Source organism: Ovis aries, chromosome 1, assembly GCF_016772045.2.
Source record: "Ovis aries strain OAR_USU_Benz2616 breed Rambouillet chromosome 1, ARS-UI_Ramb_v3.0, whole genome shotgun sequence".
Taxonomy (NCBI): Eukaryota; Metazoa; Chordata; class Mammalia; order Artiodactyla; family Bovidae; genus Ovis; species Ovis aries.
Genome location: NC_056054.1, coordinates 17,575,844 through 17,595,760, shown reverse-complemented (window position 1 = coordinate 17,595,760; position 19,917 = coordinate 17,575,844). Strand labels below are relative to the sequence as shown.

The following is a 19,917-nucleotide window of genomic DNA, read 5'->3' as shown; positions in this document are numbered from 1 at the left end:
AAACAAAATTCACATTTTATTTAGGTTGAAATAAGCTATACAAAATTGATCTTCTTCACTGAAAATAACAGCAATATTTTCTGTATTATTCCTAGATAAACTACATTTTTGTAGGATTTCTAGGCTTTGCTTGTAAACTGAGATGAGGCAGTAGATACCATCATGGAAAAAGACAGAAGAAAACAGACAAATCAGTTGTCAGTACCCATGGCCTCTGATCCTTTTCTTGACCATGAAACGGAAGTGTTCAACATATACCTGCCAAAAGGCTTATGAAGATGTAGGCTCAGCAAAGGAATGTAAACAGCGATAACCAGATGTGGAACAACAATGGCAGGCTCTTCCATTCGAACTTTAACTTGTTGCTTCAACTTCATATGATAAAAGACAAAATCTGCACTGAAATCCTTGTTTGACACCTCACATGTTTCTCTTACAGTCTGATAATTTTCTCAACTGTCCTTTACAGATTTTTAATAGCATACTTAAAACTTCTACTATTCAAAAGTCAATCATGAGCTTCATTGTAACATTTTACAAAATGTGTTCCTTCCTCCCATACCTCCTCTAATTTTATTTTTTCAAAGATCTGATAACTTAATACCTGACAATTGGATCCACAGAGATAAACATAATGTCTAAAACAACTTAACTAAAACAATTCCAAAGTGTCATTAGCAGAGATCACATAAAAATGTAACATGGTACGTTCAATGCTATATTCTGGAAGAACAGTTAGGTCTCCAAAGCATGGGCATTCAAACAGGCCATTTAAACAGGCAAATTATCAATGACTAATGAATTCAATGGGAGGCCTACAGGTCAAGATATTCAGTGATTATGTGGCCTACCCTTACAGTTTTTCTGTAAGATATTTTAAAATTTCTGTATTACAGGGTTTTTTTTTTCAAATATCAAATATAAGAGAAAGTCTAGGTTAAAAGTCTCTTAGGTATTTTCAATGGTTTCTGAATTATCTGTCAGAAGCTCTGACTTACTTGTATAGAGTTTGATATATGTATCGAACATTAAATCCAAATTGTGGTTTATATCAAAATTTATGTTAAGCAAAGCCAAGTTACTTGACCTTTGATCTGTCAAAGTGTTCCTCAAGTATGCTTTGAGACGCTTTCGCCCAGTTTCATAGCGCTCATTCTCAACTGTCATCACAGGAAGAACACATAGGACCTGCAGCAAGGCATAAACATTGGAAGAGACTTGTTGTCTGGCAGATGAAGGGCTTCATAAATAGCAGATGGAAGTTCTACATCTTTCCCTCTGTGTTTCCATTTGATTCTCCAACAATGCAGCTCAGCAGAGAGTGTGTCAGGATTAGGTAAGTCACTTCGGTACATGTCAGCATGGTGCTCTTCTGATGTACTGAATTTGAGCTGTCCCATGACAGAGGGTACCAGGGATAAACATTTAAGCGCTTTGTGGTGCTGTTCTGAGAATATATCTTTCAGTTCCTGAATAATGTGTTCCACAGTTGGAATACTTAGAGTTTCTTTATTGTAACTCTCAGAGATTAGCTGAGATTCCAGGTTACTGTGCTGAGCTCTGTGAAATTTCCCTGGGAGTTTCATCTGAAAACAGTTTAGTTGTCAAATCTGTGGCTTCCTCAAGTCAAAATTCATGATAAACTTCAATATTTCCCATCACTTCATTTAGTGAAGGTAACACTGCATTCAAGCTACTGGCTGCAAAAAAGACATCAGAGGTTTGTCCCTGAAGATTTTTCCCAAAGGCTCTTATAAAAGATAAAACATTTTAAAGAACAACAATGGTAACAATAAAATCAAAATCTGTTACCACACTACAGAGCACAAATGCTCGGCCAGCTATACAGTTATTCCATCTAACACTTGTATCAATATTTATTCCACCTAAACATAAAACAAGGGCTTGTAGGAGGTCCACTAAGATTTCAAAAGCATCATGCCTGCCTGTCCACTGAGAATGGCAAATTTCCTTCAGTTCTTTGCCCCTATCTCCACTGTTCTGAAAGAGGACAAAAATTACACTTTCAAGCTCTAAAAGCAGTTCTGGTGATTGATGGAAAAAAGAACAAACTTTCTCAATTGGTCCTAATGAGACAGATATTCCCATAACAGGCACTGATTTTGCCAACCACATATTTAAGGCCCAAGAAGAACAGAGTGTGTAGCCTGGGGACATTTCTGTAAAAGTCTAGAAGCAACAACTTTCATTTTGGATGAAAATCCACTAGACACAATGTAAGCCTGGCTGCAACAGTACTCCATGTTTAATCCCCATTTCTCAGTTATTATAGTGTGAAATTTCTGCATGAGCTTCATAAGGCAGAAAGCCTACAAATTCCTCTCTCAGGTTGTGAGCTTCATCAACAAACCTCACCAACACAGGCAGGTGCTCTTCCCCTGCGATGTCCACCACACCAGTGATGATGAAAAAGAAGTGAGAGTCTCTCACTTCCCTGAGGGTTTCTTCCTGAATGTAGCTCTCACAGATCTCTAGTATCTGTTTCTGCTGTTTTGGAACAGAATGTGTTAGCTGCTGTTGTCTCAAAGCGCTTTCTCAGAATCGCTTCACCAGAACTGACCTGGCACTCTAGCAGCGCTTAAAAATTATCAGGAATAAAAAGACTTTCTTGGATTTCATCAGCTTCATGGCTGTCCAGAGGTATGTTTTGTGATCCCATAAGAATCAAAATTTTAGATAAAGATGTTAAGTATTCTTTGTTTTCCTTCTCTTCAAGAGTTAAAGGTAAATTGTCTTCATCCTGCTCTTCACCCACTCCTTGCTGCTGCTAAGTCACTTCAGTCGTGTCCAACTCTGTGCGACCCCATAGACGGCAGCCCACCCGGCTCCCCCGTCCCTGGGATTCTCCAGGCAAGGACACTGGAGTGGGTTGCCATTTCCTTCTCCAATGCATGAAAGTGAAAAGTGAAAGTGAAGTCGCTCAGTCGTGTCCGACTCTTAGCAATCCCATGGACTTAGGCACTGGAATTTTGAGCGTTGCTGTTATTTCCTTATGTTTGGTTCCTGTTCAGAAGTTTCATCAACAGGTCAAGGCCTTTTAAAAAGGCGTTCAGAAGTTGAGTCACTAACACGATCACTACTTTTCTGTTTCACTGTCTCAATTTCATCTTCACTCAATCCTTTTCATTTGTTTTCTGTGTCTACTATGCGGATTATTCCAATGGCTGGTAAGATCGAATACTATTGCTATTGCATTATCTCGGAGAACGGTCCCATAAGGACTAATTCTGCAGATCATAGAAGTTTCAAAGTGTTTGGCACACGGCCGATAATGTTTATTTAGTTGATTAGGTATTTTGTCTTCTAAGTCTGCTCGCCTACAGTTCACCACCTACTTCTGGCATCTGGCCAGATCCCACGGGAACCTGAAGAAGGCCAGGTCAGACTGCATGCTCTTCCGCGTGCAGTTGAGGGCAGCGTAGAAGTTCGGAGTCGTCTGCCTGCCGGCCCGCCCAGCCCCACCACCCCTCTCCCCCCATCCGCCCTCGCCTGCTCAGAGCAGCCTGCCTGCCCTTCAGGGCCAAGGAGGGAAGAATAGTCCTTTTAATAAAATGTGCTGAGACAATGAATAGCCCATTCAAAAGAATGAAGTTGGAACTCTACTTCACATCATTTACAAATATCACTTCAAAATGGAGTAAAGACCTCAATATACCAGCTGAAAATATAAAACTTATAGAAGACAGCAAAGAGTAAGTCTTATGATCTTGGATTAGGCAATAGTTTCTTAGGACCCCAAATGCACAAGCAACAAAAGGAAAAATAAGGATTCTTCAAAATTCAAAACATTTGTCTTCAAAGGACACCATCAAGAAATTAAAAAGACAACCCATGGAATGGGGCTGAAATATCTGTAAATCATATATATGAAAAGGATTTTATCTGCAATATAAAGAACACTTGTGCTTAGTCGCTCAGTCATGTCTGACCCTTTGTGACCCCTAGGACTCTTTGTGACACCGTGGACTGTAGCCCACCAGGCTCCTCTGTCCTTGGGGATTCTCCAGGCCAGAATACTGGAGTGGGTTGCCGTGTCCTCCTCCAGGGGATCTTCCCAACCCAGGGATCGAAGCCAGGTCTCCCACGCTGCAGGTGGACGCTTTACCATCTTAGCCACCAGGGAAGGCCAAGAATACTGAACTGGATAGCCTATCCTTTCTCCAGTGTATCTTCCCTGCATTGCAGGCAGTCTTTACCAGTTGAGCTACCATAAAGAATCCTTACAATTCAATAATAAAGACACAACTAACCCAATGAAAAAATGGGCAAAGGATCTGAATGACCATTTTACCAAAGAAGATATACAGATGTCCATTAAGCACATGAAAAGATGCTCAAGGTCACTGATCATCAGTTCAGTTCAGTTCAGTCCCTCAGTCATGTCTGACTCTTTGCGACCCCATGGACTGCAGCATGCCAGGCCTGCCTGTCCATCACCAACTCCCAGAGCTTTTTCAAACTCATTTCCTTCAAGTTGGTGATGCCATCCAACCATCTCATTCTTTGTCGTCCCCTTCTCCTCCTCCTTTCAATCTTTCCCAGCATCAGGGTCTTTTCAAATGAGGCAGCTCTTCACATCAGGTGGCCAAAGTATTGGAGCTTCAGCTTCAACATCAGTCTTTCCAATGAATATTCAGGACTGATTTCCTTTATGATTGACTGATTGGATCTCCTTGCAGTCCAAGGGACTCTCAAGAGTCTTCTCCAATATCACAGTTCAAAAGCATCCATTCTTCAGTGCTCAGCTTTCTTTATGGTCCAATTCTCACATCCATACATGACCACTGGAAAAACCACAGCTTTGACTAGATGGACCTTTGGTGGCAAAGTAATGTCTCTGCTTTTTAATATGCTGTCTGGGCTGGTCATAGCTTTTCTTCCAAGGAGCAAGCGTCTTTTAATTTCATGGCTGCAGTCACCATCTGCAGTGATTTTGGAGCCCAAGAAGATAAAATCTGGCACTGTTTCCATTGTTTCCCCATCTATTTGCCATGAAGTGATGGGACCAGATACCATGATCTTTGTTTCCTGGATGTTGAGTTTTAAGTCACTTATCATCGGGGAAGTGCAAATGAGAAAACAATGAAATATTACTTTACCCCCACTAGGATGGCTATAATCAAAAGCACAGATAATAACAAGTGTCGTGGAGAATGAGAAGAAATTGGCACTCTCATTCGTTGCTGGAAAGTAAAATGGTGCAGCCATTTTGGAAACCAATCTGGCAGTTCCTCAAAAGGTAAACACAGAACTAACATATAACCCAGCAATTCCACTCCAAAGTGTATGCCCGAGAAAAATGAAAACCTATATCCACATAAAAAGAATGTTTATAGCCACACTGTGTATAACAGCTAGAAAGTGGGAAACCAGATTGTTGCCCTAATGGTCTGGGAGCGAGCGACAAGAATGAAGACAGAACACAAAATCTGGTGCTGTGGGTCAGGAGACCTGCAGCCTCCACTGGACTGAGGTGCAGAGCCCACTCGGAGTCCAGGTTTTATTCCTAAGTACAGACTACAAGAATTTCTTTGGCCTTATCTTTTTCAAGACATATTCTGTTTCAGTGACATACTCCTAAATGTCATGGATTACACTGACATAGTCCAGATTTCCTTATTTTTATCCCAGGCCCTTTCCTTTTTGGGCAAGCCTCGAGAACAATCAGCAAGTGTGTAGGCAGTGTTCATGCCTGGCGCTGACCCGATGTTCCAAAGTCCATGCCTTCATGATCCCAGTCATACTCCCTCTGGGTCTGGCCTTGGGGTTTGTAACAAGGCTATTATTCTAAGAAAAACGTGAAAGATAATTATTAACATAGTTTCTTAATATGTGCTGTTTTTCCAGATTCTATTTCTGTGGAATTTCTCAAGGCTGAGAAAATACGTTATTAGGAATTCCCACTACACCAGACGGTCAAACCCAAAAGATGAGTGGATAAACAAAATGTGGTATAAATGAAATATTATTCAGTCATAAATGGAATAAGAGCCAGCCAGAAATGGCTATTATTCAGCCATGAAAATAAATGAAGTACTGATATATGCTGCAACATGGATGAATCTTAAAGATGTTATGTTAAATGAATGGAGCCAGCCACAAAAGACCACATATTGTGTGATTACATTTATATGAAATATCCAAACCAGGCAAACCCATAGAGGCAGGAAGCAGGATAGTGGATGCCTAAGGTTAGGGGGATGCAGAGAATGGGGGGTGATGGCTAAAGTGTATGGGATTTCTTTTTTTGTTGTTTATTTATTTTTAATCGAAGGATAATTGATTTACAGTATTGGTTGGATTTCTGTCATACATCAACATGAATTAGCCATAGTTGTATACATGTCCCCTCCCTCTTGAACCTCCCTCCTATCTCCCACACTTTCCCATCTCTCTAGGTTGTTACAGAGCCCCAGTTTGAATTTCCTGGAGAATCATGAAAATGTTTTAAGTTGGTTGTGGTAATAGCAGCACAACTCTGTGAATACACTAAAAACCACTAAATTGTTCACTTCAAATGGGTGAATTGTATGGTATATAAACTATATCTCAATAAAGCTATTAAAAATGTAAAAGAATCGACAATATAATGAGAGCCAGAAAGCAAGAGTCCTCGACCTGCCCAGCCAGTCACACAGTTTCTCTTTAAACATCATTCTATCTGCCACTTCTAGCAACTCTGTGATGGAGGAACTACCTCTTTTTAGAGATATTGCAGTTGTGTGACAAACCCTATCTCCAAAAGGAAAGAAGGGAACCAGCTTAGGTACCTGCCTATGCCAGGCTCTCCACACATCATCTCATTTAATCCTTGAAATACCCTGTAAAGAAAGTATTATTACCCAGTTTTACAGTTAAGGAAACCCGGCTCAGAGAAGCATACTATATGTCCCAAGACACACAGCTACAACACGACTAAGCAGAATTTGAACTCAGTCTGTTTGACTCCATTGCTGGCGCCCTTTCTCCAATGCCGCCCTAGTGCCTAGGATCTGAGTCCTGTGTCCCAGCTGCCGAACATCTGCTCACACTCCAGCCCCCTCCCCAGCCCCAGGCCGCTGCTCTGTGACGGTTTCCTGCCCCTTCTCCCTGCACTGTACACAGAGGACAAAGACTCGCTCTGGCACCACGCCAGCTGGCCTGATTCCCCAGAAGAAGAAATTCCAGTGCCAGGGAAGCCCGCCTGTGCCTAAGGAAGCCCTGGGGGGCCCAGAGGAATGGAGAAAAACACCCACTCCCCACGGCAAATGGGCCAGACCAGAGACTCTACCCTGCCCGAAGAGGGAACACCTGAGAGGGGCAGGCAGAGCCAGCGCTCCCATGGGAACTCATGGCCAGAATCCTCACCTTGGAGCAGAAGGCTCTGCAGTGAGACGGCAGCGGAACAGGGGCATTCTCTAGTGAGAGCAGTCAGGAGGTCTGGCCTGTGCTGGGAGCCCAGACTCTGGATTTCCAAACCAGCCCAGAGGTTCATTCCCAATCCTTAGCCCTTCCTGAGAGATGGTCCCAGCAGGTTTGGGATGGCCCACCTGGCATCCACAACCCCTTCCCATCACTGACTGTGATCTGAGCTGGGAGAAGGGGCTTTCCCTAGGAAGCGAGATGGGCCAGAAGGAAGATAGGGATGCAGAAGATGAGGCGGGGCGGGGAGGTGGGGGGGGTGGGTACTGAGTCACCACAGTCATCTTTACCTGACAGCCAGGCCTTGAGGGCAGGGCTTTTCTGCTTGGCCCAGCCAATTGGCCCCTAGGGTAGCCTAGTGGGATGAGGCCAGTGACTTCTGGGTGGAGCTGGCTCCTCTTAAAGAGGGAGAGTTGTACCAGACTCAGCCTGAGCTGCAGGGTCATGGTCAAGATGAGAGGTAAGGAGGGTTCTTCCTCTGAATCTGAGAGAGAGGCACCTGAGGAAGGAGGTATTGGACTCTGAAACAGGGCAGAAGAGCTAGACTGTGGAGTGGGGGTGGCCTGGGGGGAAGGTGAAATGGGTCCAAAGGGGAGTCTGGGCATAGGGCCAGGCTAGGGAAAGAGGGGTGGGTTCTGAGATGGGCTGGGAGCTAGGTCAGGGGCTATGGGTAGGTCCAGATGTTGAAAGTGAGTCGAGAGGATGGATATAGATCTGGAGAATGCATTTGGGGGTTGGGCCCACTCAAGGGGAAGGTCATGGGGACTGAGACAGAATGGCAATCACTCAGGGAGATGGGAAAACCTGTCCCAGAGGGAGAATGGAGTCCAGAGGTTGAGGTGGGCTGGGGGCTGGGGGCTGCTGGGAGGCTTGACTCTCTGTCCCACGGGGCGTGGTCACTCCTCTCCCCTTTCCTGAGAAGTCTCCCCTTCAGAAGGCTCTTCTAGCATTGGGAGTGGCCTGCACTGGGAACCAGCAGGATCCCTGCCCTTCCTCAGTGGGTGGCCCCTGAAGACCCCTTTTCTTCTGAGAGCTTCAGCTGTGCTGCCAGTACAAAGACTGGATTAAGGGGATTCTCAGCTGCCAAAAATCCTAAAGCTAGTGCAGGGGCATCAGTGTGCCACAGCTCCTGGCTGTTCCCTTTAGAGCAAGCGACACCAAGGGAGCCACACAGACTCTCTTTCAGGGTTCCAGACTCTTAGGGGAATATCTCTGTACACCAGAATAGTTATTTGGATAGGAGAAAACCAAGTCGCTCTGGACTTATGTTATGTATTAACTATGGTTTTCGATCTTGACTGCACATTAGAAAACACAGAATGTTTTGAAAAAACTACTGTGAGGCTGGAGAAGAATAACAGGACTAGCAAGTTCCTGTGGGGCATGAGGAGTCATTGAGAAAGTGGTCACAATTCCCCTACTCCCCTTCCCCGAAGAGAACTGTGCTACATACATACACACACACATACACACACACACACACACACACCCTCTCACAAATGCACACATTTCCAAAGAATACAGACATCCTCAGGCTCCCCAGTCCCATCTCATGCTCAAACACACAGAGAATCAAACACAAGAACACAAGCAACTAAATTCTCTCTGAAACTCAAGCAAATGCATACATATCATTCTCCCTCCTCCAAGCACATACCAACACGCACTGTTTCTACAACATCTCTCACTTTTCTGTAAGATTCATCCACACATTTACTCAGGGACCTACACTGTCCCGCAACATACTCATTGCACATAAAATCACAAACAATGCACACTTACACAGGGCAATGACCGCAGACTCACAACCACAGCAGTTTTCTCATAGACAACCTCAAACACACACACATTCACCCTCAGAAGCAGGCATATTACCCTCCAATAGGAAGCTGCACACAACCAGGATTTTCCAATCATATCCACACACGTGAACATTCACAATCACACAACTAAAGCTAGCATAGTTCACACATCGCTCATATCCCACACAACACAGACACAGACACAATCACAAACACGTTTACAACCGCACGTTGGGTAGACACTCCTGACCTTATCACTCCCACTCATCCACACAGACAAGCTCAGCCCAGGTAGGGCAGGGTACAGAGCCCCAGCCCCCATTCCTTTCTCTGCCCCAGGAATCCTGATCTTGGGGCTTCTGTTGGCCACTCCCAGCTGCCTTGGCTTCTATGAGGACTTGGCTAAGTGTTTCCAGGACCCTGAATACGAGTCTATCCTTGTCACAGCCCTGGAGGGCCTCCACACCTCCCCGGTGCCCAAGCGCATACTGGTGGTGGGAGCTGGCATGTCAGGGCTGACAGCAGCCAAGGCCCTGCAAGATGCGGGCCATCAGGTGAGCTGGTGTGGGAGGGGCCTCAGTCCTTCACCTCCAGTTTGCTTCGTTGGGTGAAAAAAGAAAAGGAGTGGGGTTACAGACAACCCTTAGACAACTGAGCATAACCCACTGGGTCTCTTAGCCCTTAGTTATTATTCCTCAAAAAACTGCATCCTCTGAGACCTAATTGTAACTTGTGTTCTTTTGGGAATAAAAGTAGAGAAGGGCTATGCTAGCCAGAAAGGGCCAAGAGGTGTTCTGACCTCTGCGACCCTGGAGCCCTTCTGCATCACCTACGTTACTCAGGTCTCTCTGGGAGGAAACTCCACTTTGCCCAGTTTGGTTATCCTGCACATTCCCACATTACCAGTGGGAATTCCAGAATAGAGCCTGTGGCCAGGGCAGGTGGGAAAAGGCAGTGCATGACTCTGGGAGTGACTGCAGCCTCCCTGGATACCAGGTAACCATCCTGGAAGCCAGCGACTACGTCGGGGGTCGAGTGATGACATTCAGGAATGAGAAGGAGGGCTGGTACTGTGAACTGGGGCCCATGCGAATCCCAAAGTCCCACAGGTAAGTCTCAGGAGAGGGATGGAGCAAAAGGCAAGGAGGAAGAATTAAGAGGAGTAGAGGATGGGCTGCTGCCATTGTGTCAGAGCCCTTTCAGACTCACTGACTCATGCAATTCAATCCTGTAAGTCTGGTCCCCCAGCTGACGGAGATGACCGAGGCTCAGAGCTCAGGGTAATACAGAAAGTGGAAGATCCCAAACTAATAATGACCATTTGTTGTTGTCCAACTCTTTTGTGACCCTATGGGCTGGAACCTGCCAGATTCCTCTGTCCATGGGATTCTCCAGGCAAGAATACTGGAGGGGATAGCCATTCCCTTCTCCAGGGAATCTTCCCAATCCAAGGATCCAACCCAGGTCTCTTGCATTGCATGCAGATTCTTTACAGTCTGAGCCACCAGGGAGGCCAGGTACTACCTTAAAGCTATAAAATAAATAATAATAGTAGTAGCTGTCATTCGTGAACACTTCCTATGTGTCTGGCCCTGTGCTAAATACTATGTGTGCATTATTTCATTTGACTCTCACAACCCTATAATACTTGTATTTTTCCTATTTACAAACCAAGAAACTGGGCTCAGAGATATTAAGTGACTGACCTAAGGTTCTCCTAGGAGGAAGTGACAAAGTCCTCAAAATCAAGGGAGTACTTGGCGCCAATGCTCAATTTCTAAATCAGAATCTGGAAGAGAACCTGGCCCCCAGTTCTGGGGCTTGTAAGACAAAAAGATCCTTTGCCTGACGCCCCACCACGTGCCTCATTTTTTGCCTTAAGTGGAAACTAAACCTGAGATTTCCCTACAAACACTATCCTAAACAAAACCAAAAAATTAACAGTAGCAGAGCAAAGTAGTGTCTTTAGATATGGCCTCAAACTTACTTAGGGGTTCTCTGGTGCCTCAGATGGTAAAGAATATGCCTGCAATGCAGGAGAACCTGGGTCAGGAAGATCCCCAAGAATACCCATTCCAGTATTCTTGCCCGGAGAATTTCATGGGCAGAGGAGCCTGGTGGGCTACAGTCCAAGGTGTTGCAAAGAGTCAGACACAACTGAGCGACTAAAACTCTCACTTTTCAAGCTTACTTAGAAATGGGATTTTAAATTCTGTCTGAAACAAAATGTCTTGGGCTCTGTAGCTGAGCTCTCTATGCTGGGATTTCCTTAAGGGCCTTCTTTCAGTCATGGGGAAAACCTACTCCCTGTCTCCCTCAGTGCAAAAATAAGAGAAAAAGAACTAATGCAGCAGTAAGAGAAGCCGAGGTTAGAGATGGGGCGGCAGTCGGTCTGGGCTCCTTGGGCACACGAAGAAACTGGTTTTCCTGGAAATAGTTTCTACTGTGAGGTAAACAGGAATGAGATGTCACATGGATGAGGGCCACGTTGCGCCTGTGTCTGTTCCAGGTTGGTCCACACCTACGTCAGGAAGCTGGGCCTGAAGCTAAACAAGTTCCTCCAGTATGATGACAACACCTGGTACTTCATCAACAGAAAACGCTACCGCGCCAGGGAGATTAAGGCCAACCCAGAGCTTCTAGGCTATTCCATGAACCCAAGAGAAAAGGGCAAGAATGCTATAAATCTTTTCTACCAGTCCCTTGGCAAGGTGACTTCTGCCTCCTTCCTCTCCCCACCGCCCCCCGCTGCCACCCCAGGGTCAGGAAAAAAACAGGTCTGGCCAAAAGTCACCTAGCAAGCTAGGCGACCATCCATCAGGCCACCTTACTCCTACCTGACACTCTTATGATTGGTATATCTTCCTTCTAACACCCCCTAAGAATGTTGCCACCCGAGCCCTAGTGCCCAGCTCCATCTCTTCTGTCCCGTGTGGACCAATCATCCATTCCTTGGTTAAGCAGTAGAAGGAAGGGGAATCACCAGGTAATCCAATCCTTGGTAATGAATCAGTCTTCCTGGATTGAAGTAAATGTCTTCACCTTTAAATTAAATGAAGAAGAGATCTGGGGGGGAAGAGAAAATTTAGGAGGTGGAAACTCCCTTCCCCTTTTCCTTCTATCTACTTCCTCTTAGTCCCCGCCCTCTTCAAAGGATCATCCAGAGAACCCAGAAGTCCCACCTCTGGCTCTATGACTTTCAAGTTACTTCCCCTTGCTCTTCTCTACAGCTCAAAAGCCTGAAAGAATTAAACTGCAGCCACTTGATGTCCTTTTACGATTCTTACTCCACCAAGGTGAGTGAGGCAAAGTCCCAAGATAGGGATGAAAGGGGGTCTGTGCTCAACCTAGACCCCTGGGATTGTCCCCTCCTTACCAGAACCTTCTCCCAGTGCCCAAGGCTTCACCTCCCTGGAGTCCCCTCATCCCTGCTTCAACCTTGCCTACCCCAGGCCCCTACTGAGGCCCCTTCCTACACACTGTGCCCTCTATCTGATGCTTCCATCCAGCAGGCTCACCTGCTGAAGGAAGGGATGCTGAGCCAAGGAGGAGTAAAGATGATCAGGGATGTGATGAATGAGGACGCTGGACACTACAAGTCCCTTCTGGAGTCCCTTCAGATGGACATGATCTTCACAGCTAATGAGTAAGGCTGATCTGGACCAGACCTTGAGTCTACCCCTTTCTCAAACACGCAGAACAGAGAAAGGGAACTTTGATTACTGAGTAGTTCCTATGTGCCAGGTGCCATGCTAAGCATTGTCCAAGGATGATCACATTTAATGCTATGATCACTTGGAAGGTCAGTTCAGTTCAGTTCAGTTCAGTCGCTCAGTCGTGTCTGAGTCTGCAAGCCCATGAATTGCAGCACACCAGGCCTCCCTGTCCATCACCAACTCCCGGAGTTCACTCAGACTCACGTCCATCGAGTCCGTGATGCCATCCAGCCATCTCATCCTCGGTCGTCCCCTTCTCCTCCAGCCCCCAATCCCTCCCAGCATCAGAGTCTTTTCCAGTGAGTCACCTCTTTGCATGAGGTGGCCAAAGTACACTGTAATTCAGAGTCATGTTACCAGTGAGGGGGCTGAGGCTCAGAGAAGTCATGCAACTCAGATTCACACAAGCTGGGCAAGGGCTGGAACACGTAGGTCTGCAGGACGCCTCCTGGGATGCAGAATTGCATGGTGGCTGAAGCCATGGGCTTTCCTGCTAGATTGCACATGTCATTGTGAGAAAGTCCCTTTTTTCTGGGTGTTCGTTTTCCAAACTAAAAGTAAGCAATGAACCCTTCCTCACAGAGGTTAGTTAAGGTGCCGTGTGTGAAGTACACGGACTTCCCAGATTGCTCAATGGTAAAGAATCTGCCTGCAATGCAGGAGACCCAAGAAACGCAGGTTCCATCCCTGGGTGTGGAAGATCCCATGGAGAAGGAAGTGGCACCCCACTCCAGTATTCTTGCCTGGAGAATTCCATGGACAGAGTAACCTGGTAGGCTACTGTCCATGGGGTTGCAAAAGAGTCAGACACGACTGAGCATGCATGAAGTATCCACCACATACTGCAGGAGGCCCGTTTCCCCCCTTTTTGGACTGGGATTGCTGCTGGCAACTCAGAAGACTGACTTGGTGCCTCCCACACTCCCCCCCCCCCCACCAAACCCCGCTTCCCTCTCTTCACCACTACAGGTTTTCTGAAATCACCGGTGGTTTTGACCAGCTTCCCAAAGCCCTTAACGCCAGCCTGAAGCCTGGCACCATCCGTCTGGGCTCCAAGGTGGAAAAGGTAGTGAGAGATGGGCCTGAGGTTCGGATTTCCTACCGGACAGGCGAAACCAACTCCACCCTGCGCACCCTCACCGCAGACTTTGTCATCATCTCCGCCTCAGCCAAGGCGACGCGTCTCATCACCTTTGAGCCCCTGCTCTCCCAAGACAAGATGGACGCGCTCCGCTCAGTGCGTTATACCAGTGCCACCAAGGTGGTTCTGGCGTGCAACGAGTCCTTCTGGGAGCGGGACGGCATCCACGGCGGGGTCTCCATCACAGACCTGCCCTCCCGCCACATCTACTACCCCAGCCACCACCTCCCCAGCGGCAAGGGCATCCTGCTGGCCTCCTACACCGTGGGCAAAGACTCCCTCTTCTTCGCATCCATGCAGCAGGACCAGGTGGTGGATATTGTCCTGAGGGACCTGGCGGCGGTGCACCAGATTCCCAAGGAGGATCTGCAACGCATGTGCCCCTCTTCTGTGCTCAAGCGCTGGTCTCTGGACCCCCTCTTCATGGGTGCCTTCACCGCGTTCACACCCTATCAGTTTGTGGACTCTTCGCAGCAACTTTTCCAGCCAGAGGGCCGCATCCACTTTGCTGGCGAGCACACCTGCCTGCCCCATGCCTGGATAGACACAGCTATCAAGTCCGGCCTCCAGGTAGCCAAGAACATCCAGGCTGCAGTGGACAAAGAGATCACTGAGAGATAGAACCCTTCACCAACAGTCACAATCATTTCTAACCCTAAGAGAAATCCCTGAGGGAATCTGGCAGGGAGCCGCCTGTGAGGTGGGAGTTGGAGGCAGAGACCCTGGCCAGACGTCAATGTTAGTTTCCCTGGCCCACAAACAGGATCCTCCAAATACCAGACAAAGATCCCAGCTGGAAATTCATCCCCTTTCCTGCTTCTCTCTCCTGCAAGCCCTTGAGAAGGGTCAGCAGAGTCAGGGTATTTGGAGGGATAGGGGAAAAAAATCAAGGATGGAAGTACTAGAATCAGACCTTAGCTTGAATAATCAGTTCAGTTCAGTTCATTTCAGTCGCTCAGTCGTATCCAACTCTTTGTGATACCATGAATCGCAGCACGCCAGGCCTCCCTGTCCATCACCAACACCCGGAGTTCACTCAGACTCACATCCATCGAGTCAGTGATGCCATCCAGCCATCTCATCCTCTGTCGTCCCCTTCTCCTCCTGCCTCCAATCCCTCCCAGCATCAGAGTCTTTTCCAATGAGTCAACTCTCCTCATGAGGTGGCCAGAGTATTGGAGTTTCGGCTTTAGCATCATTCCTTCCAAAGAAATCCCAGGGTTGATCTCCTTCAGAATGGACTGGTTGGATCTCCTTGCAGTCCAAGGGACTCTCAAGAGTCTTCTCCAACACCACAGTTCAAAAGCATCAATTCTTTGGTGCTCAACCTTCTTTACAGTCCAACTCTCACATCCATACATGACCACAGGAAAAACCATAGCCTTGACTAGACACACCTTAGTTGGCAAAGTAATGTCCCTGCTTTTGAATATACTATCTAGGTTGGTCATAACTTTTCTTCCAAGGAGTACGTGTCTTTTAATTTCATGGCTGCAATCACCATCTGCAGTGATTTTGGAGCCCCCAAAGCAGTCTGATACTGTTTCCACTGTTTCCCATCTATTTCCCATGAAGTGATGGGACCAGATGCCATGATCTTTGTTTTCTGAATGTTGAGCTTTAAGCCAACTTTTTCACTCTCCACTTTCACTTTCATCAAGAGGCTTTTGAGTTCCTCTTCACTTTCTGCCATAAGGGTGTTGTCATCTGCATATCTGAGGTGATTGATATTTCTCCCAGCAATCTTGATTCCAGCTTGTGTTTCTTCCAATCCAGCATTGCTTATGATGTACTCTGCATAGAAGTTAAATAAGCAGGGTCACAATATACAGCCTTGACGTACTCCTTTTCCTATTTGAAACCAGTCTGTTGTTCCACGTCCAGTTCTAACTGTTGCTTCCTGACCTGCATACAGATTTCTCAAGAGGCAGATCAGGTGGTCTGGTATTCCCATCTCTTTCAGAATTTTCCACGGTTTACTGTGATCCACACAGTCAAAGGCTTTGGCATAGTCAATAAAGCAGAAATATGTTTTCCTGGAACTCTCTTGCTTTTTCCATGATCCAGTGGATGTTGGCAATTTGATCTCTGGTTCCTCTGCCTTTTCTAAAACCAGCTTGAACATCAGGAAGTTCACGGTTCACATAGTGCTGAAGTCTGGCTTGGAGAATTTTGAGCATTACTTTACTAGTGTGTGAGATGAGTGCAATTGTGTGTAATAGTAACAAAATATCTTGCATAATAGTAACAAGCAAAAGAGAAAGGTTTCAACAACACCCAAATTTCTGACATCTACAATTAGAAGCCCCGAAAGGAACAGACAAACTCAAACCACAGCACTGTTAAAACACAGATTTGCCACATGAACCCACAGTGCAGCAAACCCCATCATTGAGCGCCTGAGCCAGGGGGCCCACATCTTAGTTCAGCTGGAGTCAGGGTGGATGAGAGATAACAGTTCTTTTTTGCTCTTTTCTGAGCCTGCAAAATGGGACCTGGCTTCCTAGACATTTCCTGGCCCATGGACTTTTTCTCTCTGCCCTGATCTCCTCATCACCAATTAGAACTCACCTCCCTGCCTCTGCCTGTCCAGTCCACACATCCCCCTAGAAGGATGCCAATTACATTCTAGACGCTCCCTCCACACTCTGCTCCTCGTTAACACCTGCCCTGTCCTTCCAGGCCTAGCTGAACGTGTTCCCTCTCCCCAGATCCTTTCTTAATGACCAAACTTAGACCCCCAAGGACCTCTTTCCTTTGAACCACAACCTTTTCTACCTGGAGTCCCAAACATCTGGACTGTGGATCTTCTGGTACTACTACCTCTTATTTATCCGAGTAGACAGAAGTAAATAAAGCGGTAAACCCTCTCACTGGAGAGCTTTCCTACCAGGAGGACTCCAGATCAGCATGCTGTCTTGAAAATGGGATATTTATAGGAAGAAGGGATAGAGGGAGGAAACATTTTCTTACTACATTTGGTCTATCGTTAAAACCCCAGCCTACTTAATTTGGGTTATCTATGTACCTCTAGATTAGTCCGGAGAAGGCGATGGCACCCCACTCTGGTACTCTTGCCTGGAAAATCCCATGGACAGAGGAGCCTGGTAGGCTGCAGTCCATGAGGTCAGTCAGGGCTTTTTCCAATTCAGGTGCTGGAATTCAAACCCAAACTACCTTAGGGAAAAGGCAATGCTTTGGCTCGCATATCTGAAAAGTCCAGGATGAAGCTTCCTTCACCAAGACTAACTGGGTTCAGGAACTGATGAGTCATCATTAAGCTTCTCTCTTTCCACCTCTTGACTCTGCTTTCCTAAGTTAGGGTCCATACTGAGTTGAATGATGTTCCCCAAAGTTCATATCGACCCAAAACCTGTGAAGGTGATTTTATTTGGAAATAGTCTTTGCAGATGTAACCAAGTTAAGATGAGGCCATACTGGATTTGTATGGTCCCTAATCCAGTAACTGGTGTCCTGATAAAAGGGAAATTTGAACACAAACATACACAGAAGGAAGACAGCCATGTGAAGATGGAGGCAGATTGGAGTGATGCACCTACAAGCCAAGGAATGCCAAGGATTGCAAAACCTCCACAAACTAGGAGGAGGCACGTAACAGACTCTGCCGCAGAGCGCTCCGAAGGAACCAGCCTTGTGACACTGGTCTTGGACTTCTAGTCCCCAGAGCTGGGAGAAAATAAATCTCTGCTGTTTTAATCCACCTAATTTTATGGTAATTTGTTTCAGCAGCCCTAGGAATCTAATACAGCTTCCTTCGTTCTTCTGGCAAGAAATACAGTCAGAAGCAACTCCAAGATTATATCTTCATAGGTTGCCATTCAAGGGGAAAGAAAGGGCTTCTTTCTTCCAGGTTTTTTTAGTTGCTAAGTCGTGGCCCACCCTTTGCGACCCCATCAAGTTCCCATCAAGCAGCCCATCAAGTTCCTCTGTCCAAGGGATTTCTTAGGCAGGAATACTGGAGTTGATTGCCGTTTCCTTCTCCAGGGGATCTTCCTGACCCAGGGGTTGAACTCACATCTCCGGCTTGGCAGGAGGATTCTTCATCACTGAGCCACCTGGGAAGCCAGAGCATTCATTTATATTTTCATCCTGCCCATCCATGCTTAGTTGGCCCCACCTCTCAACCTAGAAAGTAGATCTTGTGATCAGCAACCAGTGGAAGTGATGAATGGGACAATCTTCTAAGAATTATAGGCTGGACAGACAAATATAACAGATGGGCTAGGGAATACAGCTGAGCCATTCCAGCCCTGGATTAAATCAGCTCCCTTGGAGTTTCCAGTGCAAGATGATTCACCGTCAACAGTCATGATGCACATGGTGAACTCCCTAGAACCTGTCTACACCAAAGGGGAGTCACTTTCCAAACTGTCTTCTGGGCTGTTTATCTTTAATAACCCCATTAGTGTCATGACAAAGGCCATGCCTTCTTGAGGCTCTTAGAAAAGAGGAGGAATCCTGACCCAGTGAAGTCCAGGCAGAGAAAGAAGAAGGTGGAACTGGGGGAGAGCAAGGTCCCTGGGGAAGGGCTCACCATAAACCCCTTTGGCTAAGAGAAGGACCCTGAAGAAACAAATCAGGGAAGAGCAGAGGCAAGAACAAGGAAGCAAAGGGCTCTTTGCTGGCCTCTGCCCATCGGATATAAAACTGAGGCCCCAGGGGCATGGAAATCAGCTGTGCAAAGAGGATGAAGTAGGGGGAGAGGAGGGTAGAGGACGGAACCACAGACCCAATCTGTAGTTTGGAGGGAAATTACTCCCAGCATTTGGATGGGAGTATTAGGCAGAAGAGAAAATGTTCAGAGAGAGTTTTTTGTTGTAGAACTGCCACATGAGGTTCTCAATGACAAAAATCTGAAATGAAATCTGAGTGATTTAAGTTGAAAAGGAATTTGAGGAAGACCATCAGGAGGCTCACAACACTGTCAGGAATGTAAGTGGGAAGATGCCAAAGGAGACCTGTGACCTGAGCCACGGCCGAGCTCCTGCCACAGGGGCAGCCCAAGAGATGGCAGTGTGGCCAGGGAATGCTGCTTTGGCTATTGGGACCACCACCATGCTCTTGTCTACTGCTGCCAGAGCTATTTCTGTCTAATGCTTTTTCATTTCCCCCAGATTCAAAATCATGGATGGGAGCATGCTAGCTGAGCCTAGGTCAGCACCCACTCACTGGCTTCAGGGTCAGGGAAAGCAAGTAACCAACAATACTCTAGCTTTTGGAGTGGGGAGTGAAGTATTGCCTTTCATCAGACCTTACTGTGGTGGGTTCTCCAGGCACAGGAAGCAGGTATTAATGCTGGCAACCAAAAGGCAAAGGCAAGGTAAGCCCCTAAGGGAAGGACAGGGCACAGACCACCTCTGCCATGTGAGCCACTGAACCTCTCTGAGTCTCACTTCCTCAGCTGATCAATCAGGATAATACCCCAGCATATCGTGGCTGACGGGATTAGAGATCGTGTACCTGGAAGCACCTGGAGATTCGTATGTGCATAGAGCATGCAGGAGGCCTTTGCCTCCAGTGCACTGAGAGAGGAATTATTCCCAGGTTAAGGGCGAGGACACAAAGCTTAGTGGGATAGAGTGACTTGCTGCAGCTTCTACAGCCAGGCGTTGGAAGAGAATTCACAGCCAGGACTGCCTGACTCAGAAGTCCAGCTCTTGCCACAGCACAATGCTGCTGGTCTGGAGAGAGAAATTGTTAGTGCAAGTTCCTGTGCCCGACACTCAGTGAGGCCGAACTGAAACATCAAAGTTTGGAGCAGAGAAAGGTTTATTGCAGGGCCATGTAAAAAGATGGGGGCTCATGCTCTAAAAAG

The 19,917-nt window shown here is 46.7% G+C and overlaps 1 protein-coding gene across 4 annotated transcripts; it reads left to right on the top strand.

Moving 5' to 3' along the window:
* Window positions 1-7,735: 7,735 nt before the first annotated feature.
* Window positions 7,736-17,802, top strand: LOC101103614 (L-amino-acid oxidase-like). Of its 4 annotated transcripts, none has more exons than XM_042236715.2 (7): window positions 7,736-7,882; window positions 9,564-9,778; window positions 10,221-10,333; window positions 11,734-11,935; window positions 12,455-12,520; window positions 12,737-12,870; window positions 13,910-17,802. In XM_042236715.2, the coding sequence occupies exons 1-7, from the start codon at window positions 7,786-7,788 to the stop codon at window positions 14,700-14,702; spliced, it is 1,620 nt and encodes a 539-aa protein (XP_042092649.2). In that variant the 5' UTR covers window positions 7,736-7,785; the 3' UTR covers window positions 14,703-17,802. The 4 variants fall into 4 exon arrangements, with proteins under 4 accessions (XP_042092649.2, XP_060255755.1, XP_060255770.1 ...); XM_060399772.1 differs by having other exon boundaries at window positions 7,810-7,882; window positions 12,734-12,870; XM_060399787.1 differs by having other exon boundaries at window positions 7,835-7,882; window positions 9,672-9,778.
* The last annotated feature ends 2,115 nt before the right edge of the window (window positions 17,803-19,917 follow it).

Coding starts and splice junctions, on each gene's coding strand:
- LOC101103614 (XM_042236715.2), top strand. CDS start 7,786: ATGAGGCCAGTGACTTCTGGGTGGAGCTGGCTCCTCTTAAAGAGGGAG. Junction 9,779..10,220: donor TGCAAGATGCGGGCCATCAG/GTGAGCTGGTGT, acceptor CCTGGATACCAG/GTAACCATCCTGGAAGCCAG. Junction 12,871..13,909: donor ATGATCTTCACAGCTAATGA/GTAAGGCTGATC, acceptor TCACCACTACAG/GTTTTCTGAAATCACCGGTG.